The sequence below is a fragment of the Chenopodium quinoa genome, unplaced genomic scaffold, assembly GCF_001683475.1.
Source record: "Chenopodium quinoa cultivar QQ74 unplaced genomic scaffold, ASM168347v1, whole genome shotgun sequence".
In the NCBI taxonomy this organism is placed as follows: domain Eukaryota; kingdom Viridiplantae; phylum Streptophyta; class Magnoliopsida; order Caryophyllales; family Amaranthaceae; genus Chenopodium; species Chenopodium quinoa.
Window position 1 is genome coordinate 1,246,793 of NW_018742345.1, and position 23,612 is coordinate 1,270,404.

General features: G+C 36.6%; 2 protein-coding genes across 2 annotated transcripts; one reads left to right on the forward strand and one right to left on the reverse strand.

Annotated features, from left to right (window-relative positions):
- Positions 1-3,106: 3,106 nt before the first annotated feature.
- Positions 3,107-3,532, reverse strand: LOC110693516 (uncharacterized protein At4g04775-like). Its single transcript, XM_021870637.1, has one exon. The coding sequence runs from the start codon at positions 3,530-3,532 to the stop codon at positions 3,107-3,109; it is 426 nt and encodes a 141-aa protein (XP_021726329.1).
- A 1,284-nt stretch (positions 3,533-4,816) lies between these two features.
- Positions 4,817-22,864, forward strand: LOC110694031 (histone-lysine N-methyltransferase ATXR3-like). Its single transcript, XM_021871194.1, has 20 exons — positions 4,817-5,028; positions 5,220-7,522; positions 8,689-8,745; positions 9,427-10,617; positions 11,926-12,323; positions 12,422-12,973; positions 13,082-13,182; positions 13,876-14,899; positions 14,999-15,070; positions 16,393-16,503; positions 16,609-16,709; positions 17,801-17,900; positions 18,017-18,112; positions 19,503-19,670; positions 19,763-19,888; positions 20,119-20,172; positions 20,607-20,857; positions 20,930-21,038; positions 21,140-21,439; positions 22,161-22,864. The coding sequence occupies exons 2-20, from the start codon at positions 5,338-5,340 to the stop codon at positions 22,335-22,337; spliced, it is 7,173 nt and encodes a 2,390-aa protein (XP_021726886.1). The 5' UTR covers positions 4,817-5,028; positions 5,220-5,337; the 3' UTR covers positions 22,338-22,864.
- The last annotated feature ends 748 nt before the right edge of the window (positions 22,865-23,612 follow it).

The following is a 23,612-nucleotide window of genomic DNA, read 5'->3' on the forward strand; positions in this document are numbered from 1 at the left end:
TACCTGATTCAGATGATGATAGGGGGATCCACTACCCTGTTTTCAACCCAGATGTAGATTTCAAAGACAAAGTGAAGTTGTGCCTAGGTCTGAAATTTCCATCTGTGTATGTGTTCAGAAAAGCATTAAGATATCATGCTGTAGATCATGGTTATAATTACTATTTTCTTCACAATGATAGCAAGAGAGTAACTGTGTACTGTGTGAATAAGTGTGGGTGTAATTGGAAGCATGGTAGAATTGTTTCATGCACATGTCAGGAAAGGAGGAAATGCTTGTTTAAGGTGCATTGTAAGAAGGTGAAAGGTGAAGCCACACTACAAATCAAGTCACTGAGAATGGAGCACATTTGTGGGAGGCAACATGTGAACAACAAAGTCTCAGCTAGATATTTGGCAGAGAGGTTCATTGATGAATGGAGAGATACTCCATCTTGGAAATTAAGGGATTTCATGGTCAGAGCTAGGAGAGTGCTTGGTGTGCAACTTGGGTATTACAAATGCTATAGAGCTAGGCAAATAGCAATGCAAATGATCCATGGTGACTTTTCAGAGCAGTATAAAAGAGTATGGGACTATTGTGAAGCTATTAGGGCATTTAATCTAGGTAGTACAGCAATAGTCAAGTGCATTGGAATTGAGCATCCTCCCCCACTATTTCAGAGGATGTATGTGTGTCTGCAACCTTGCAAGGAGGGTTTTGTGGCAGGTTGTAGACCTATATTAGGACTTGATGGTTGTCATTTGAGGGGACCAGTACCTGGAATATGTTTGGCTGCAGTAGCTAAGGATGGGAACAACAACTTGTTCCCTGTTGCATGGGCTATTGTTGAAGTGGAGAATGCTGAAACATGGGAATGGTTTTTGGAGTTACTAGTTGCAGACTTAGCTAGTGTTGCTGAGCATTGTAGTTGGGTGGGAGATACAGGTGTGACATATATGTCTGACAGGCAGAAGGTCAGTTTTTTATTACACACTTTCATATTTAAATGCCTAATTATGGTAATTGTAACTCCTAATGGTTGTTTCCTAATTTTGCAGGGCTTGTTGGAAGCTTTCAAGAAAGTTGTACCTGGAGCTGAAATTAGATTCTGCTGCAGACATATTTGGGCAAATTTCAAACTCAAATTTTCAGGGACGCTTTTCAAGCAATACTTCTACAGGGCAGCAAGAGCAACCACTAAGGTATGACCTTTATCACCTTGTAATTGTTTTAAAGTACTGAAAAAGGGTAATAAGCTGGCTTCCATTTGTTTATGTTGTTCTTTGTTTTTTTTTTTTTAGTTTCATTTTCACCAACAGATGGAGGCAATTAAATTAATATCACAAGATGCTTTTGATTATCTGAACAAGATTCCAGCATGCCATTGGTCAAGGCATGCATTCAGCAGTAGTTGCAAATCTGGCATGTTAGTCAATAATGTGGTAGAAAGCTTCAATAATGTCATTAGAGAAGCTAGGTCCTTGCCTATCTTGGGAATGATGGAATGGATAAGGAGGTGGGTAATGAAGAGATGTTGTGTGAAAAGGGACGGATTGGAAAAGTTTGATGGTCAGATAATTCCATCAGTGGTGAGGATGATAGAAAGGGCAAGTGAAGAAGTAAAGAAGTGTGATGTGACTCGAGCAGATGTGCATGAGTTTGAGGTAGATCATGTAACAACTGGTGAGACATATGTGGTGAATTTGCAAACAAAGAAATGTGGATGCTTCAGGTGGGAGTTAATGGGGATTCCTTGTTACCATGCCTTGGCTTGCATAGCAATGCAAAGGTACAAGTGGGAGGATTATGTCCATCCAGCATACCATGTTGCAACCTATGCTAAGACATATGCCCCATCTTTCCACCCTATGCCAGGGAAAAATCAGTGGCCAAGTAGTGGTTTACCAGGACCTTTGCCACCTCCATTCAAAAAACAACCAGGCAGGCCTAAGGGGAAAAAGAGAATCAAGGAACCAGGGGAAGGAGAGGATGCTTATGTACAGAGACCTAAGAAGCAAAATACATGCAAGAAGTGTGGTAGGCTTGGGCATTATCAGAAAACTTGCAAGAATCCACCACTCCAAGTACCTCCAACACCACCAGAATCACATACAACAACAGCAACACCTATGACAACCACAAACACACCCACACAAGTTGCTGCTATGTCTGGTAAAAAGAGGGGAAGACCACCAACAAATGCTTCAAAAGGGTCGGCAGCTTCTAAGGGTTCAGCTTCAAATGTACCAGCATCTTCTAAAGGCCTATCTGCCTCAAAGAAGCAACAACCTAATGCTGCCAGTGTCATCAGCTCTCAAGCATCCACTTCATGAGTTTATTCTATGTACTGAATGCAAGCCAACAACCTAATGCTGCCTGTAATATCTTTGTTTTGTGGATTATGTATTGAACATATTTAAGTTTTAGATTCTATGACATACATTTGCAACTATGGTGTAATTGAAGCTTGATGTTTAATTCTATGTACTTGTTTAACTGTTGGTTGTTATAAATTCCAGTGTTTAACTATGTTAATTCAGTGCTCTGTAACAGTTGGAGGTTGGTAGGCAGGGGTTGAGTGCTCTGTAACAGTTGGAGGTTGGTAGGCAGGGGTTGAGTGCTCTGTAACTGTTGAGTGCTCAGTGCTCCCATACTTTTTTATCATCATCTCTAATTAACTAATGTATTTATTATTAATTTTTCTAATGATTTAAATCTGCAAGGAACTAATGAGTTATTTATTCTCTGTATGATTATCCCAACTTTAAGGCACAGAGACCTGTATGCAGTGGATCATACTGTATATGCCAATTTCCCATTCTCATCTTTTATTGTTTGCGGCATTTTTTATTTTTCCTTTCAGCTGAGTAAATTTTGTTTTCTTCTGAACACATCTGGTAGCAGCATCAACCTTCCTGCAATAAGTTAATCGAAAATATTGATTGTTGCTGCAAAGTTCTGGATAAAACTCTGGGAACTGAATCTTGTGAACCAGTATTGATACAATCATTTGATTAATTCATTCAATTGAAACTACATCATACTAATTCAAACTACTGCATACTACTTAATAATACTTCATACTACTTAAACTACTGCCTACTAACACATTATACAGGTTCATTCAACCTAACAATTTCACCATGATGAAACTAAAAATTACAGATACAACTACACACATCAACATCATAATTCCAAAGCTTTCATTGTGCCCCATCTTTGACTTCTTCAACTTCAATTTCAGTTTGTCATACTCCTCCTTCAACCTCTTATTCTCAGTCTCTGAGCAACATAATCTTGTTTGCAATACATTGACTTCTGCTTTCATAAGTTGCTTCTCAGTTATCAGTTGATTAATGGCGTCGCGTTGCCAGTTGGTCATATCTTCATCAACCCAACGAAAAAATTTGCAACCCCTTTGATTCGTTTCTGGGTTGTAAAATTTACAGGCCTCAAATCTTCGTGCAGGATTCTCATGAGTCCAAGACTTGAGCCGAGCAATTGGGATGCCACACCAACACTTATAATTCTTCCCTGAAGATTGAGACATCCTGTGGTACAAAAAAAATCAAAGTTTAGCAAACCCTAATTTTCGCATTTCGCCCAATCCCCAATTCCAATTCTTTCCAAAAATTTCAAAATTACCAATCAAGATGTCGATAAACACAAAGAGATACAGATGAGGAGAGAAAGATAAAAAAAAATGAACAATTAAACCTTACCCACAACAATGGAGGAAGGAGAAACGCAGAAGGAAGAAGGAGAAGGAGGAGGTAGAGAGAGAAAGGAATTGGAAATTAAACAGTAAAAAAATCGACAGGTAAAAAAAAAAGAGGAAAAAAAAAAAAATTGGAATTAAAAGTCACGTGCGAAGCACGTGACGGTCAACGCCGGAAAATTTGGGTCAACGGTCAGATTCCGGCAATAGGTGGTGTTTTGCAACAAAAAAATTTTAAAAGGTGGTACTTCACCACATTTTTTTTAAAAGGTGGTTTTTTGCAAAAAGTGGTTTTTAAAAGGTGGTTTTTGGCAAAATTCTCTATTTTAATATAGCTTTTTGCCAAAAAAGAAAGTGTAACACTTATTAAAACACTATCGGATTTGGTAAGTGTAATACTTAAAAAAAATGGAGGGAGTACTAATCATTAAATCACTTTATCTTAAAAATTTGTGAAATGAGAATAAGACCTTGTTTAATTCACCTTATTTTCACTTATTTCAGAAAAAATAAGTTCGGATCTGATCAGATCATAAAAAATAAGGTCAGATCATATCATCATTTTATGTGCAATTTTTTATCGCTAAATATCGTTAATTTTGTAATAAAAAATTCTGAAAATCACATATTAATAAAATACACATTATTACGAAACTAAAAAGACCCCACTTAATATATTTTTTCCGTATATACTATCGTATATGTAAGGTCAAAGTTTGGTCAAATCTAACATTCAGATCAGATCAGATCAAACTATATCAGATAAGATCAGACCATACCAGATCAAATAAATTCAGAACTAAATAGGGCCTAAGTATTTAAAATTTGTTAATCGTGCATTGCCCGGATGTTGTACTAGTAGATATACTGCAAGGACAAAATAGTCATTTGCACCCATCAGGAAGAATATAAACGAAATACCGCCAATTTAATCACCTCCCGCTAATATACGATATTCATACGGTACAACCCTACTTGTATACGTAATTTTTAATACGGAGTAATAAACAGACATTTTTTTTTTTTTTTTTTTGAAAACCTAATAATAAAAAGACATATTTTTATTTTTCCTACAAGGAGTTTTTATTTATTTTTATTTTTCTTGTTATATTTTTTTCCAGACCGGAAAAAGTACTAAAAACTAAGAAGAGAGAGAAGACAGAAACATAAACAGAGCGCGAAGAGAAGAAGAAGAGGAGGAGAGAGAAAATAGATTTCTCAGGCGAAAAATAGGGTTTCGACTTTCGAAATCTCACCTACGAAACGTTTCTCGATCTACGCATTCAACAATTTCTTGTTTCTTCGCACAATTTGATCTGTAATCATCTGTAAGTTTTGTGGTTTTTCAATTCAGATTCCCAGATTTGGGGATTTTAGGGTTTTGATTTTCTTGACTTCACTTTTTGATTTGGAGCTGATTGTTTTTGATTGGGGGTTTTGAAATCCTACATTGGGATTGTTTTTGTTGATTTTGTTGACTTACAGTTTGTAATTTTTGTTGTTGATGGTTGGAAATTAGGGTTTTTGGCCGAGGAAGATTATCGAAAACGGACGATATTGCAGTATGAGCATCAATAGTCCTGGAAAAGAGAAGAATTAGGGTTGGTGAGAACACAAGCGGAAAGCTTTGGAGTTCCATGGGCGATGGAGGTGTTGCATGCGTGCCTTCGCAGCCAATTATGGAGAAGTTTCCGGGTTCCGAAACATTTTGCGGTGGCGGCAGCGGTAGTGGCGGTAGCAACAACAATAGTAATGGCAAATTGGAGACTAAACCAGTTAAGAGGACTACTACTAAGAGGATGAAGTTGAAGAGAGATGCGTTTTTCAAGAAGGAAGAGCCGGGAAAGACCGAGCCAGTTCCGGAGAAAGTGAAGAGCAGTGGGGAAGTTGAGAATGGGGAAATTGGGGGTGATAAAGTGCAGAAAGACGAGATTGAAGAAGGAGAATTGGGGACATTGAAATCTCCCCGGAGAGACGGGGAGAATGGCGAATTTATGCCTGATATATTGCACAAGACTGAGACTGGAAAAGGTGAGATTGTTACTGACAAGTGGAGGAGGGATGAATATGAGAAAGGGGAGTTTTCTCCACCCAGGTGGCGAAAAGGGGATGCGGAGAGGTATGATTTCGGCTCAGGGAGATTCCGGAATGACGCCCTTCAGAGAAGGGATCGAACTCCGGAGAAGTATAGGAAAGGAGAATACGAGAAGGGGGAATTCAGTTTGTGGAGAGGGTCCAAAGATGAAGTCGAGAAGGGAGAATTTATTCCTGAGAGGTGGCATAAAGGAGATGTTTTCCGGGACGATTATGGCTACTTGAAAGGGCGCAGGCATGATTCAAGTAGAGAGCGAGAACGAAGATATGAACATGAATGGACACCGTCTTCTGTTCGATATTCAGGTGAGGATGTCTCTCCCAGCAGGGATTTTAGTAGAAGTGGGAATCATCGCCATGTCAAGAGAAATCCAAGGTGGGAAGTTAGCCAAGAAAGGAGCTACCCGAAAATGAGCTCAAAAATGATGGATGATGTGGCTTACAAGAATGAGTACAGTCATGGGAGAGGCCATGGAAGAGAACACTCATCAGGTGGTCGATTGAAGAGGCATGTCACTGACTCGGAAAGCAGTGACCGCAAGCCCTATGATGATCATGGTGATTATGTCAGTATGAAAAGCAGAAGGTTATCAAATCCAGAGCATTACTCTCGTCAGTCTGCTGATAAGTCATTTAGACATTCAAATTCATCAAGGCCTGTTTCTGATAGGCTTTCATTGCGCCATTATGATGCTGCACCTACAAGAGCGGCTTATGACAGGCAGAGGCGTAGCCCTAGTTATTCTGAGAGGTCTCCATATGAGAGAGGCCGACATCATGATCATAGGGACAGGACTCCTGCACGTCATGAAAGATCCCCATGTTATCGTGGTCATCGCCATGACAATAGGAATCGAAGCCCCAGTTATATTGAAAAGTCTCCCAATGACCGTGTTAGGGTACATGATCGCCAGGAAAGGTCTTCAAGTTACTCTGGATCCCCACCTGAACGCAGTAGGCCGTTTAACCACCGCCAAACGAGTAGGAGTGAAGTGAGTGAGACTAAGCAGAGTGATAGGATACAGAGCGAAAAGCCTACTGAGAAAATTCGTAATGATAAAGATTCAACTACCTCGGTTAAAGATCCTTTAAATGTGAATGATAAGCCGAATGGAACAGTTGACCAAGGCATTTCCTATGAGTCTCATGTGAAAGATGAAAATCAAGGCCCTTGTTTGGATGTCAAGGAACAACCTTCATTGGTCAATGGGAATATTGAAGAATTGCCATCAATGGAAGAAGATATGGATATATGTGACACACCTCCACATGTCCCTTGTGTGGCTAGTGTGAACCCAGGGAAATGGTATTACCTTGATCACTATGGAGAGGAGCGCGGTCCTTCTAGATTATGCGACTTAAAAGCACTTATAGAAGGAGGAATACTTATGTCAGATCACCTGGTTAAGCACTCTGACAGTGACAGGTGGGTGACTGTTGAAAATGCAGCTTCTCCGGTCCTAACTCCTAATTTTACGACAATTTTTTCAGAGACGGTCACACAGTTGGTGAGCCCTCCCGAGGCTCCTGGAAATGTGCTGGCCGATGTTGGAGATGCTGAGCATTCTGTGGATCAGGTTGGTATGGAGAGTTTAGATTCTTCTGTTCATTGTGTGACTGGTCAATCTGACCATCTTCTTCCTGATGATCTTGGCATCGATGAAAGAGTTGGGGCTCTTTTAGATGGCGTTACTGTTTTACCTGGAAAGGAACTCGAGATAGTTGGAGGTAAGCTCCTGTACTGTATAACCTTGATCACTTGTTTGAACTTTTTGGAGGTTAGCTATTTTTGTACAGTTTGACCTTGATCACAGGTGAGAAAACCTCCTCTATATGTGAGGTTAAATCTGAACTAATGAAAATATATATCTAAGGTCATAGTTTTCTTATTCCATTAAACTTGAAATCTGTTTTTCCAAAGTCGCGCACCATCCTCTGCATTTTCCCTGACCTCCCTTACTTTTTCTTGCTTCTGCAACTAAAATTCAAGAGATTTGGCCTGCTGTTCATCTGATACCTGGCCACAATTGCTGCTTCACAATCTGCGCCATACATTAGTCCCATTTAATCCAAATTATAGGTGACTTGCTGAATTTAACTTTTATATCAATAAATTTAACCATATTGATTGATAACAATGATAAGCACTCATACAAAAGAAAGACCTTCCTTATTCTTGTCATAATACTGATCACTATTTAGTTTTATATATAGATCATAAAATATATGTTATACTATAGTTTGAATTGTGCTGATCGTTGGCTTTTAAAATAATTTTTATTATTTTATTTTAAAGTGTTTGTCCAATATTCATATGGGTTGAGTAGTAATCATTATACGAAGTATATATATATTTCCACTAGATGAGATGTGTTCTCACTTAATAGAGTGTTTGCACGTATTGTATTTATGTATAAACTGTTAGTTCCTTGTAAAGAGATATGCTTTCTTCAAGCTAGAATTTTTTATAGTAATTTTTGACAATACTCTATCTTTGTTGTGCAATTCATGTCCTGCCACTTAAGATGTCTATGAGAACCACTTTTGGCCCATGTTGCACACCATACCGACCTTACAATGAATAATTTTTTTTTTTTTTTTTTTTTTTTTTTTTTTTATAAATAAGGAAGTGAGTTAATAATTAATAAAGGGGTTTTAATTTGCATATCACCACAAGCAGGAAGATTAGTTACAGACTGTGGCACCTTAAGAGACAGTTGGCTGAGATGGCTTTTTATGTGCATATTGACCCAACAAATGTGGTTTATTTTTAATTTTAAACATTTAGGAGTGTGGTTCCTTAGCAATGTAGCCTATCAACATCATTGTTATCATTGCTGTTCTTAAATTTTTCGTCTACATACCTGATATAGTGCTGCTAAATGTTTGTGCAGAAGTACTACAGATGACATTTGATCATTCAGAGTGGAAAAGATTTGGTATCTTGGAAGGTATGTGTATTTCCAAAGTTATTTGTCAGTCTTCGTCATTATTGTTCTTAATTAGCAGTGAATCTTTGACATATTTCATGAAGTTCATTTGTATTGTGCATTACTTATTTAGAGCGGGGTTGTTGCAGATAATTTTGTTCACTATTAAAGGATAAATTCTGATTATTGCAATCTGTCTTCTCCCTCCCTCTTGGAGAGCTGTTATTTCTAAAGCAAATAGTTCAATTTTATCTTAACAAATCAAGTGAATGTGTGATGCTTATACTGTAAGTAATGCCAGTAATGTATCTTCATAAATTGATCCTCCCTAATATAGAAAAACTTTTTCAATGCTGGTAATTATCTCTTCCTTGACCTGGACTTATTTGCTCTCTTTATTCTCTGATATCATTTGCATTTAGGAAATCTGGAATAGTAACCTTTTTTTTGTAAGTCTATTCCGTTTGTCACTCTTGAGCAATCTCATTCATATGCATTTATGTTAAGATAGCTGATTAGCTTTCTAAGTGTCTTGGGATGTTTACTCATGCTTTATGCTTTTAAACACAACTCTGTATGTGATGTTGCTTGAAAATGCATAAATTCTTATTAAGATAATGGATTAAGAAATAGTTTTGCTTGCAACTTTTAAAATTTGAAGTGACCGATTTGTTGACATCATATGTTCTATCCACCATACAGGCTTTATGCAGGATAATTCATGCAGTCAAGACCCTTTGGAGCAGAATCAGGAAGAGGATATATCACGACATCCGGACTCTACATCAAAGGACACTGCTGAATCCACCTCTACTGCTAGTCTTGATAAGGAATGCTCTTACCTCTTGAGTGAATTTACTGAATGGTTCTCTGGTCGATGGTCATGTAAAGGTGGGGACTGGCAAAGAAGTGAAGATGCCATTCAAGACAAATATTTTAGGAAAAAGGTTGTGTTGAATGATGGTTTCCCTCTTTGTCAGATGCCAAAATCTGGTTATGAGGACCCACGATGGCAGAGAAAAGATGACTTGTACTACCCTTGTCAAAGCAGGAAGCTTGATCTTCCCTCCTGGGCATTTTCCTGGCCTGATGAGAGGAGTGATTCTAGTGCAATCAACAAGCCAGTCCAAGCAAAAGCTGCTGCTGTAAGAGGGGTAAAAGGAAGTATGATGCCAGTGATTAGAATCAATGCATATGTTGTTAAAGATCATGGTTCATTTGTTTCTGACTCTCGGTTGAAACCAAGGGGGAAGGACAAGTACTCTTCGAAGGGAATTAAGCATTACTCTTTATCCACTGATGTTAAGCGATCATCTGAAGAAGAAGCTTTTCATTTCAAAAGCTCTAAGGAGCAAAGCTCTGGAGGATCATGGGAATCTAGTATCGTAGATAAACCAAAAGACCGAGTTTGCACTGCAAATGATTTACAGTTGCACTTAGGTGACTGGTATTACCTTGATGGCACCGGACATGAACATGGACCGTTTTCGTGCTCAGTACTGCTTAAGTTGGTGAATGAAGGTTTTTTGAAGAAACAAAGCAGTGTGTTTCGTAAACTTGACAAAGTTTGGGTTTCAGTTATTTCTGTAATCAAGGCCTCAGAAAATATGAACCAACTCGTTGGAGATAGTATTGCTCCTGTTGGTGTATCTTCTGTAGCACCTGCTGTGCATGGTGATAGCTGTTCACTTTCTAATTCATTCCATAGCTTGCATCCCCACTTTATTGGTTATACACTAGGGAAGCTTCATGAATTAGTCATGAAATCTTATAAGAGTCGTGAGTTTGCTGCTGCTATCAATGAGGTCTTAGATCCATGGATTAATATTAGACAGCCAAGGAAGGAAACAGAGAAGCATAGAAGTTCTCTTTATCTTCAAAAATCTCCCATGGGTATGTTTTCCTATACTTAATTTCTAGTTGGTCTTATCTGATATTGCTTGCATTAACGTGGTACTCTGTTTTTGTTGCATTGTCAGGCGAGAGTTTAAAGTATTGCTACTTGGTCTATGTTTCATCTTTTGGGTTGACATACTTATAAGTCATGTTGGCCAGTATTACATATGTGTAAATTTTTCGAGAAAAGGTGAACTAAGGAATATTGGTGTCGAGTGCTAAATATTGGCTTAATGAATGGCCTTTCTAAGCTTGTTGATTAAGTCCCATTAATAGGATGCACGGAGAACATTAAATTTCATTAATTTAAGATAACTTTATGATTAAGAGTTTATTTGATTTTAATGGCAGTTCAGAGAAGTAAATCCATATATGTCCACTAATGTATTTACTCTGTAGTTTGCCTTCAGACGGCTTTCATTGTGCTTCTTAGCTTATGGTACCTGGAAATTCAATAAGTTGCTTGAAACTTAGTACCTTCACTCTTAAGTCTTAACATTACCTTTAACCCAGAAGAACTAAGAAAAAAATTCTCCATACTAAAACATTGTTTGACCCTTAGTACAATCTAAAACCCATCCATATCTATTCCCGGCTATCTTAGAAACTGTTGTTAGGTAGGCCAACCCATTGATTCGGAAGGAGTAGGGGTTGGATGAAAGAGACTAAGAGAACTAGAGCTTGTCTGCTAGCAATTGTATTTTATATTTAACATATTTAAATAAAATAATATGTTTATGTTTGCTTATTTGTTTCAATTCACTATCTTTTCTCTTTTACTAAATATTTTCAAAATAATTTTAAAACTCATGTACAAGTATCTAAAGAACTTTTAGTATGATACACTTCTTCTGTAGGGAAATTATAGTCACCTTGTTGCATATTCTGCTTTGGGATATCTAGACAAACTGCTACCTTTAAAAAAATAGTAATAGTTTGTGATTGGCCTACCCATTCCCTTACTAAGGTTGAGCAATGGGGAGTGTGTGGATTGGTCCATTGTGTCTATTGTTTCGGACAGGGAGTAAATTTTGATTAGAACTGTATCATATCCTTAATTCTTGTGGACTTTTTTTTTTTCGGGGCTTCTTCCACTTCCAGTTATCTCCTTTTATATTTTTGGTGGAAACATTCAAATTGCAGAAGGCATCAGAGAATATGTTTTAAATAGTTTTCTTTCTGTATTAATAGTGTGTCAAAGAAGTTTGTATATTATATCAAGCCCTAAATTCTTCCATTTTAAGTAGTTCAACATGTCTCTATATGACTATTGTTTCTTTGGTTTTTGGTCTTGCTTTTATGCAGAGAATGAAGTATCTATGCTTTTTGAGGAAGACATGCATGGTAAAAAAAGATGTCGGACACTTATTGATGGAGATGATGAAAATTACGAAGTGGCCAAAGGCTTATCACGTTTCTCTTATAGGGAGCCCTCATTTGAGGACTTATGTGGCAGTGTTACTTTTTGCAAAGAAGAGGGTGTGTGTGCTAAGAATGAGGTGGGAAGCTGGGGTCTACTGGATGGTCATATTTTGGCACGCATTTTTCATTTTCTTAGAACTGATATCAAATCCCTAATGTTTGCTGGCACAACTTGCAAGCACTGGAGGGCTGCTGTTGGTTTCTACAAAAATGTGAGTGTAAGGGTTGATTTGTCAACTATGGGCTCCAACTGCAGTGACTCCATTATTGGGAGTGTCATGGTGAGTTTTGGGTATATTATTATTATTATTATTTTTTTTATTATCGTGGGACCTCTTTATAATCTTAATTATGTGTTTTATTGTTAATCCCCATGCAGAGTGGATATAATAAGCAAATGATAAAGGTGTTAGTTTTAGATAGTTGTACCAATGTTACTTCAGCTGTGCTTGAGGAGATTCTTCAGTCATTTTCTTGTATATCCTCGGTTGATATAAGAGGTTGCAGCCAGTTTGAGGAGTTAATATTCAAATACCCCCATGTAAACTGGGTCAGAGAGCGAAGTTCACAAGGCATTGGTTTTGAAGAGTCAAATTCAAAGATAAGGAGTTTAAAACAGATGCCCGAGCAATCTTCATCGGTTTCTAAATTGGGTCATGGGAGTTATATGGATGAGTCCAGTGGGCTAAAAGATTACTTTGATATGGTGGAAAAAAGAGGTGCAGCTAATCAGGCATTCAGGCAGAATCTATATAAGCGTACAAAACTGCTTGATGCTCGGAAATCTGCATCTGTCCTAGCCCGTGATGCCCGAATGAGGCATTTGGCTATGAAGAAGGCTGGAAATGGGTACAGAAAAATGGAGGAATTCCTTGTGCTTAGCTTAAAGGATATTATGAAGGGGAACACATCTGACTATTTTGCGGAGAAGGTTATTTATCAGCTGTTTCTAGATATTGAAGTCCTTTTTTCCCCTCCTTCAATCTGGTGTTATTTTTAGTAACTCATTTGTCTTTTTATTTTGGTTATTTTTTTATAGGTTGCAGAAATTCAGAACAAAATTCAGGATGGATATTATACTAATCGCGGCTTGAGCGCTGCTAAACAAGATATCACTAAAATGTGCAAAGATGCAATAAAGTACTCTCTCTCTCTCTCTCTCTCTCTCTCTTATATTCTTCCACCCAGATTCTTATGTTAGATTTCCATATTTGTTAACCTCAAGTGTAACCATTAAACAATCAACCATGACTCAATTTAGCTGGATAAAGTTAGTAAAATTGTGATGGATGATGTCCTGTGCCAGGAGATCCATGTGTAGAGCCACAGGAGTTTAACATTATATTTTCTGCTCAATAATTGTGATGGATGCTCTCCTGTGCCAGAAGAACCATGTGTAGAGCCAAGAAGTTTAACATTAGCTTTTCTGCTCAATCATCTATGTTTATTTCTTTCTTTTCTGTGCAGAGTTTGTAAATCTAGGACTGGTTTTAAAAAATTTGTCATGGGTTACTTTTTTGCATTGCCACCGTTTCTCAATGTCAGTTTTGAGCTTTTGTGTCATATGTTACCTCCCTCTTTCAGCCTCATACTTTGAGTATATGATCTGCCTCATAAGGCCCTATATTTATGTCTTTCATGAAGTTTGATGAATATCATAGTTGCATTATTTACAACGGAATTTTTTTTTAAATATACAATGATACACTGTTGCTTTGTTTTGTTTGTTTGTCTGGATTTTTTAAAAATTTTATCTTATATTTGTGTTTCTTTATCATTTGGCCTAAATTATCATGTGATGTATCAGTACTATAACAAGCTATGCATATACAGATTACAAAAACGAGGTGAAGCAGGTGATATGGAGAGTGTTATTCATCTGTTTATTAAACTTGGAACACGTCTTGATGAAAGCTTTAAATCAGCTATTAATAGAGATGAGATGAAGAAAAAACTGAGGGATGAAACCAGTGGTCCCTCTTGTCACAGAAAGTCAAAAACACCCACAGAGAGAAAATATACGAGCAGGGCCAATGGCTCATCATCAGTTAATGGGGATTTTGATTATTTGGAGTGTTCTTCTGACCGGGAGATTAGAAAGAATCTTTCAAGAACGTATAAGAAAGCAGACTTGGATGGTGAATCATCTGATGAGTTTGTGTCATCTTCAGATGATGGAAGTAACACTGGAAGTGCCTCGGATACAGAGAGTGATTCAGATGTACGTTCAGGTGTTACTTTTGAGGCGAAAGAGGAATACTTCAATGAAGATGATGCTTTTGATTTAACCCCTGAGGATCGTGAATGGGGTGCTCGTATGACCAAGGCCAGTCTTGTGCCTCCAGTGACACGGAAATATGAAGTTATTGAACAATATGTTATTGTAGCTGATGAGGCTGAAGTGCAACGAAAGATGAAGGTAGCATTGCCTGAAAATTATGAGGATAAAGTGAAAGCTCAGAAAAATGGTTCTGAATTGGTGGATATGGAAATTCCTGAAGTTAAACAATATAAACCACGGAAAGAGCTTGGACAGGAGGTTATAGAACAGGAGGTGTATGGAATTGATCCTTATACACACAATCTTCTTCTTGATTCAATGTCTGAAAATGTGGATTGGTCTCTTACAGAAAAGCATGTTTTTATTGAAGATGTGATCCTTAGGGTATTGAATAAACAAGTTAGACAATACACAGGCAGTGGAAATACACCCATGACTTATCCTTTGAGACCTGTCATAGTGGAAATTCTTGGAACAGCTAAGCAAGATAATAATATGAGCACTCTGAAACTTTGTGAGGCTCTTTTACAAGCCATTGATAGCCGGCCTGACGACAATTACGTTGCTTATAGAAAGGTACTTTCTAGAGTTTCTATTTGCTTCAACATAAATTTCCTTTCGTTACTGGCTCCTTATATGTGGAAACAATGTTCTTGTTCTGTAATCTTTGTTCAGGGGCTTGGTGTAGTCTGTGACAAACAAGGTGGTTTCACTAAAGACGATTTTGTTGTTGAATTTTTGGGAGAGGTATGTCTTTCACTTTCGCCAATTCCAATTTTTGCTTGAGAAACCATGATCGTTTGAATACATTCATTGAGTCTTCTTGTGCTCTTTGTGCAATCACCCCAGTAAACTAGAAATGGATAAACTGACTGTTAGAAGAACTATCAATGTCACACATTAATCATATATGCAGTTATGCACTGCGTTCTGCTGTAGTGTGGCTTCTAACGTTATTTTTCAAAAAACTGTATCTTTGATGGCTAAATCTAATATTTTTTATTAACTTTCTCTCCCTCTTGCGTTTAAGCTTTAATTTTTAAGACTAGGGTTTTTTTTTTAATTTGATAGGTTGAAGTGAAGCACGCATTAAATTCTGAAAGGTTAAGGGTGTTCATTTGTTTACCATCAGAGACAAACAGAATATAGCATCTTGCTCCTGTATTTTTCCATTATGAATTCATCTTTTAGCTCTGGGTAAAGGAGAGGAAACATGCACACAATTGACACAAGCACCCTGTTAACTTTGTACATTTACTTTAAGAAAATTATACCCATTTCACCTTATATATTATGAGTACTTGGGAAAAAACATGTTATTTGTTTTAGGCATTAAATTTGAGAGTAGCTATGCATGTTGATCTGTAGATTATCAAAGAACCTTTCTCCTATTATTATGACAACCTGTGTATCTCAAATTTGATCCATTGATGTATATACCCATTTCATAGTGCAAATGATAGATGATGGTTCACTGCATTGCTTAAAAAAACCCAGAATATATATAACTATTAGGCCTTTAAATCTTTTATCATTGGTGGCGTGGGCTTGACTTATCTTCAGTGCCATATTTTTCGAAATAAAGAAGGCTAAAGGGAAGGGAGAAGTTTCTTTAGACTTTTGCAAATAGGAGTAGAACTAACAACTAACAACTGAACCGACCATCTCCTCTTAAAATTTGCTGCAGTTCTACCCATGTATTTTGAAAATTAACAATGTTACGTGGACACATCATTTTGCCCACCTTTCCCGGATGGATATAACTCGACACCAATCTGGGTTCTAGTATTGGATATGGATAAGGATATTTCATGAAAAGAATACTCTTCTTTTTACTTTTGGTCTTTCATCTCTTATGTTGGGCAACCTGTAAATTGGACTGATGATAGACTATAGATTATCTGATTTTTATTTTACTTTTACTTGATATGGGCTTGGTGGTCTTTATCATGTTTTGGCTTTCATATATGTAGTACTTCGTATGTGTATAATTCAGCGTATTCATTCTAGATTATAGATTTATATGTTTAGATTTCCACTCTGAATTGTGTGATTTGGAACACTTGTAGGTTTACCCTGCTTGGAAGTGGTTTGAGAAACAGGATGGAATCCGTTCTCTGCAGAAGAATAGTAAAGAACCTGCACCTGAATTCTACAACATATATCTCGAGAGGCCCAAGGTTTTTCCTTAGTTTGGATTATTTAATTGAAAACCCTTTTCCACCCTTTTGTTTTGTGATTTTAACAGGGTCATTAAATTGCTAACTGTAAATTCTTTTTGGCAGGGTGATGCTGATGGCTATGATATACTTGTTGTTGATGCTATGCATAAGGCAAATTATGCAAGTCGAATTTGTCATTCGTGTCGACCTAATTGTGAGGCAAAGTGAGTACTTTCTATTTTTTTTCGTGCATTTAGTCCCTTAAGAGTCTTTTTTTTCTTTTTTCTTTTTTATTTTTTAAAAAAGAAGGAAAAATGCCCTTGCTTGCCTAGACATTCCTTTTCAACTCACATGTATTGAATATATTTGTTAGTTTATTTCCAACTTGGTGCTTGACTAGGTATTCTTTTTCTACTCACTTGTGTCTAATATATTTGTTAAATGTTTCCAAGTTAACTTGTGCCTCGTATGAATAACCATTATTTGAACTTGCAATCTTGCTGTCTTGAGAAGATTGAACCTTTATGTTTTTTCCACGAAGGACATGTATCACTTTATGGAAATCATTATGCTCTCTGTTGATGGTGCTTGTAGCTCTTGTGACATTACCTCGCAAATGAGGTTTTTAGTGACTGTAATATGTGGTGTTCCTGTAGGAGCATATGACCAAAATTGAAAGGCTAGTGATTGGCTGATGTGGAGAGTTTTGAGCTGTTCTATTTTGACAATATGTTAACCTTGGAAAAGGGAAGAAGTTTTGGTATTTGGGAAGGATGTGATAGAGTTTGCTAGTTTTGTGGAAGGGAGGCTTGTAGTGATTGGAACTTTGGAAGCATTGCATTGGTATCTGTATGGTAGTAGGTGCTGTTGAGTCGAAAATTGTTTAAGAATAATTTGTGGCCTGTAGTGGTTGAAAAGTGTATTTGTAGCGTTTCACATGGACAATTTAATTATTTGTGAACCTCATATTAATAGAGATAACTGTTAAAAGGGGTAAAGAATGATAATATATATGTTCATGAAATAGGTCAAAGAGCCTCGCAGCTTGTAATCATAAAAGAAAGGTCGTTGCATTAAGACAGAAGAAGCTTCTACATGAAATCAGGAGTTTCTTCACACTGCCTTTTTCAAAATTTATAGAGATCGCAAAAAGTCCTTTGTTTTTGTGTGAAGCTATTTTCTATTATATTATTATTTACCACCCTATAATATGGATTTTTCTTTTTCTGTACCGTTTTTTTTGGTATTGGTATGAACAATCATATAGTGCTTGACCAATGACCATGCTGTTAACTATCTGATTATGTAAATGCAGAGTTACGGCTGTAAGTGGTCAGTATCAAATTGGAGTCTACTCTGTTCGCCCAATCGGATTTGGGGAGGAAATTACCTTTGACTATAATTCAGTTACTGAGGTATGTACATTTATCTTTTTCATTTACCGCCATCACTCCCTTTTTTATTTCTTGAATTTTTACTAAGACTTCAACGTCAATTGCTTACTTATTGATGGCCTTGATATTTTTTGTAGAGCAAGGAAGAATATGAAGCCTCTGTTTGTTTGTGTGGTAATCAAGTCTGCCGTGGAAGCTATTTGAATTTAACAGGCGAAGGGGCTTATCAGAAGGTATATCGATTTGAATCATTCATCATGAAAATATTTGTACAGATTTTTTATCACCATCATGCGCCTTTTGCAATGTTTAAATGTATCATATATGTTTTGGTAGACTGTCATAAATTTTCCAAGAGGATTATATGCAGGCTTTGAGATTGCTGTGTATAAAACAAAAATCGGGTTAGTAATTAGTAAATACTGTCAGAAAAAAAAAAAATTTGTGTTTAACACCAAGCACTCCGTAGTATTAACTATTGATGACAAATTATTGTCATTGATGTCAAGTATGGACTACAACATACTAATATGTCAAGTATAGCACTTCTAGTCCAACTATATTTTTAGAGTTCACATTTTAGATTTGTAATTTTTTTACAATCTAATCAGCTCAAGTTGATTAAGGCTTTAAAATTCATGTGTCATATACTTATTCCAATTAAGTATACCCCCTTGTTTTGTTTGCTTAATTTCATTTTCCATCCTTTCCAATCTAGTTTTCCCGTTTCTTGAATTGGAATGACTGACTTTTTTTTTTTAATTACCTCTCTTTCCCTCTAACAGAAGCTAGTGTCTCACCATCTCTAATTCAATTTAAAATATATATTCACTATCCCCTATCACATATTCACATCCACCTATTTATTTTTAAACACCAACTATTTTACTAAAACTATGCACCATGATAAGTGAACACACTAATTTGGAGCAAAAAGATTACTAGTTTTTGATCCCGTGCTACGCATGTACTTTTCAACTTTTTAAATAAACTGAAATGAGTCATTTTAAATAAAAAAAAATTAGTGTCAATTCTAACTGAACATATTTTAACTTATACCATTATATATACTCCCTACGTTTTTGTTTTTTATCTTACCAAATTTTGACCTTTTGCACTGTTCCCTGACTTTACTTCATTAAGTTTAGTGATTAACTGATTATAAATAAGAAAAAACATAGTTAGATGGGATATGGTTAGAATCATCTCAATGCCTTATTTTTCAAATGTCAACTTTTTATAGTTTTGCTTTAATGATTAAATATTTTAATGGTCTAAGTTCTGGGTTGGCCAGCATTTAAATACGTACGTTACATGCAATTTTAGTTGGCAAATTAAATAAATGATAATAACAAAACCAAATATTGTTCCCTAAAAACAGCCTTACGTGATTAGGAAATTTAATGACATAACTTTTATGTTTTGTTTTTTAGCTTTTAGTAATAATAATTAGAAATCAATAATCCTTTTGTTGTTTAATAGTCAGTATTCCAAAATCTGACATCAAAAGTCAACGAGGTCAAGCACGAGTAGCTCTTACCTTATCGCACGACCTCATTCCAGGACCTGTTGTCGATTTTTTTTTTTAATATTTTTTTTTATTTTTTTTATGATGTTCATCAGGTGCTGAAGGAGTGGCATGGACTATTGGATAAGCACCGTTTGCTCCTGGAGGCATGCGAATTAAATTGGGTATCTGAGGAGGATTATATTGACTTAGGAAGGGCTGGTCTCGGAAGTTGTTTGTTGGGCGGTTTGCCTGATTGGCTGATTGCTTATTCAGCTCGGCTGGTATGTATTTTCTTATTCGTTATTTTTTTTGTTGCCAGATGTTTATTGGCTGTCTGTGTCCACAATCCTCTAATGATCTGGTTTGGTTGTAGGTACGTTTCATAAATTTTGAAAGAACCAAGCTACCTGCAGAGATCTTGAGGCATAATTTGGAAGAAAAGAAGAAATATTGTCAAGAAATATCTCTAGAGATGGAGAAGAGTGATGCTGAAGTCCAGGTTAGCCCTTTTTTGCACAATACACTGAAGATTTAACTGATTATTTTTTTTAAAGGAAGAAGATTTAACAGTTCCTCCAAGCATCGGCCTTTCTTTTTTCGCTTCCTAGTCAATGATTAGCCTGTTTGAAATTCATGTGTCTAAATTACGTGATAGCATCAAAGAAATTAATTGTTTGCAGCTACAGATTAATCTTGGTTGCTTTTTTATTTTTATATTTGAATGGATAGGCAGAAGGAGTTTACAACCAGAGACTTCAAAATTTGGCTCTGACATTGGATAAGGTATGCACCATAGTCTTCTCAATTGTGTTTTTGTCATAATAAAAATTTCTTTCATTATTTCATATGTTGTGGCAATCAGTCGGATTAGAGGGTAGGTGATTATGGCTTACTTTATAGCCAGTAAAGTTACCTGTTATTTTATTACAAAAGTCATAAAACCCTAATTACGCACCATTAGTTTTGTGCTTATAGTTCAAGACAATTTAGGCTTTAGTTGATACATTTTAATGGTGATGATTATTTATAGTATAATAGTTGATTGCCTTGGAGTATGGGGTTACTTTAAGTGTCTTGTACAACAAGACACTTGACTCATAGTCATCCTAGTCTAAAAGTTTTAAGAAGGTGTCTGAAGCACATTATAATTTGTTTAGGGTTGGATTTCTTTGTATTTTGTTGTGTATATACTAATCTGCTAGCTTATATTCTTCCAGGTTAGGTATGTCCTAAGGTGTGTATTTGGAAACCCAAAGGAAGCTCCTCCTCCTTTGCAGAAGCTTAGTCCTGAAGAGATGGTGTCTGCCTTATGGATTGGAGAAGGTTCACTTGTTAATCAACTTCTTGAGTGCATCGCTCCACATATAATTGATGATCGCATACTACAGGACCTTAAATCAAATATCCGTGCTCATAATCCATCAAGCTCTGGGAATCTTGAAAAAGACCTAAGGAAATCTTTATTATGGTAAGAATCACAACTATATATGCTTCTGAATTTTATTCTATTATGTTTGCTCATAATTATATCCTTCCTAAGGTTGAGGGATGAGGTTCGCAATCTTCCTTGTACATATAAAAGTCGACATGATGCAGCTGCTGATTTGATCCACATATATGCTTACACAAAATGTTTCTACAAAATTAGGGTGAGTTTACTTTTTTCCTACTACAAAAGCTGTTTCAAACCTTCAGGAGCATCAATTTCTTGAATTTTCCTCTTTAATTCATTATCATATTACTCCTGCAGGAATACAAGTCTGTAACTTCACCTCCTGTTTCCATCAGCCCTCTTGATCTTGGACCTAAGTGTGCTACAAAACTGTCTGGGGTAGTTGAATATTGCAAGACTTACGGTGAAAACTACTGTTTAGGACAGTTGATTTATTGGCACAATCAGGCTAACACTGACCCAGATCGTGCGTTAGTACGAGCAAGCAGGGGCTGCTTGTCATTGCCTGATATTGGTTCTTTTTATGCCAAGGCTCAAAAGCCATCAAGGCAGCGTATTTATGGTCCAAGGACTGTAAGATTTATGCTTCGTCGAATGGTGAGTATGTTTGTTCTTTAAACTACAAAATTCGTTGGTGTCCATGCAAATAAATGTTTTCAAATACTCAAAATGGTATTTAAATTTCCTTGTTCAAGTATTTGAGTGGTGATGGTGTTTTGGTTTGTGTGTGGGTCAAGTGTAGTTTGCGTATGTTATCCATTTTTATCATTAAATGAATAGTGAGACTTTTTTTTTTTATATTTTTATTTTTAAGGTTAGGAGGATCTTGACTGAACCTCAATCATCACGGGTTTTTTTGGTCCAGTTTTTGCGGGTCAAGACACTTTGAGAGTGAGGGGGGAAGGGTAAGGGATCCCCAGCCTCAAAGTGCCCCTAATGGGGATTGAACCCCCAACCTCAAGGTTGGAAGATACAAAGCTACCAAGCTTAGCTTGGTAAATATTGAGATAGAATTGGATGTCATACTTATCATACTTGTTTTGGTTTGTGTGGGTCAAGTATAGTTTGCGTATGTTCTCCATTTTTATCATACTTGTTTTGTGCTCTCTGGCAACTCACTAATTTTATGCATTTATTGTCTGAGCTGATTAAATGTCTGCAGAAGCCTGCTAGTTGCTGCATCCTTTGTATAGTGAGGCCTAGTGTCTTGTGATTTTGCTGCTGTATTCCTGAAAGACGTTCTTGGATTATATCTTTTTGTGGGAAAGGTTTTTGTCTTGTGACCTGTCTTAACTCATCTTATATCTTTGTTAATCAGGAAAAACAGCCTCAGAAGCCATGGCCTTTGGATAGAATATGGTCATTTGAGAGTTCCTCGAAATTTTTTGGTAGTCCTATGTTAGATGCCGTATTGAATAATTCTCCACTGGAGCGGGAAATGGTGATTTGGTTGAAGAATAGACCTGCCATATTCCAAGCCATGTGGGATCGATGACCTTCGATTAGTTGACGGTACTAATTTAACACACTTATTTGCTTGAAAGGGGTCCAATTATTAGTTCGGGGATTCCTCTCCCTCAAGTGGGCAATGGTAGCTACCTGCCTCATCATCTTCATTCTTGTGTACAGAGTCTTTTTCCTCCATTTTGCTTGTGTAATTTGTAAGTTACATTAGGTCATAGAAAAATTTTCCCCTCTTGTTCTTAATGTTCTAAGCTTAGTTAAATTCAAACGATTAATTTTAGTTAATAGAAAATGAAATTAGTAAGCCAATTTTTCTATAGCAGCTCATGTTGTAGTTCTTTCCTTTTTATTAGTAATACTAGTGGTCTAGTGTGGTAGTAGCATCGCGTTGATTATGTTAAGCGTTGATTTTTCTATATAAATTTCTTTCCACATGCTCAAGGTTTGGAAGGTGTAATCATTTTTGTAAGTGTTATGTAATTTTATAGGATGTACATATATATTCTTTTTGTTGATTCAGGAAAAAGAAAAACACTGGAGGTGCGCAACGATTATTCATTTGAGCCTGGCAAATCTTGTGAACGTGAAATTTCGAATGTAGAAAGCAAAAATTTGATGATAAAAAAAGTGGATGAGCCAAAAAAAATTGCGGATTCGCATATTAGAAAATTAAGATAAATACACTGATAACTGTACATGTAAAGACGCATGATTTAGGAGTAAAGACTAAATACGGTCCCTAAACTATTGTATTTGCGCCGTTTTAGTCCCTCTAAACTATTTTGTGCCCTTTTAGTCCCTCAACCACCTTCTTTGGTGTTTGTCAGCCAAAAATTTAGGGACCTAGCCTAGTCAGCAAAAGTTGAGGGACCATGACTTTTTTTTTTTTAATTTTTTTTTTGAATTTATTAAAAAATGAATCTTTTAATTATTTGTTTAAAAATTAATAATAAAAAACCAACCACCCTTAAAAAAGCCCAGCCACCTTCCCTTCTCCTGTCGGAAGTCGGCGATGGCGACCATACCTACTCCCTTTCCCCCCACCTACCAGCCACACCCACCACACGCACCACCAGCACAATATAAATTCAACAAACTCTACTAATCAATCGATCATACAAATCAAAACCCCTAATTTATCACAAAATCATGAATTCAACCCAAACTATTCAACAAATTGGGCAAAATCATACCATTTTTCGCCAATTCTGCAAGCCACCACAAATCATAATTAAAAAATCATTTTTCGCCAAAATCATACCACCAGCAACACTACCCAAATAATTAAAATCAAATCCCCACCCTA

What these genes read in the sequence shown, in the direction of transcription:
- LOC110693516 (XM_021870637.1), bottom strand. Translation starts at nt 3,532, where the DNA reads ATGTCTCAATCTTCAGGGAAGAATTATAAGTGTTGGTGTGGCATCCCA.
- LOC110694031 (XM_021871194.1), top strand. Translation starts at nt 5,338, where the DNA reads ATGGGCGATGGAGGTGTTGCATGCGTGCCTTCGCAGCCAATTATGGAG. An exon ending in ATTACGTTGCTTATAGAAAG is followed by an intron (nt 14,900 to 14,998) that starts GTACTTTCTAGA and finishes ATCTTTGTTCAG; the next exon opens with GGGCTTGGTGTAGTCTGTGA. An exon ending in GATTTATGCTTCGTCGAATG is followed by an intron (nt 21,440 to 22,160) that starts GTGAGTATGTTT and finishes TTTGTTAATCAG; the next exon opens with GAAAAACAGCCTCAGAAGCC.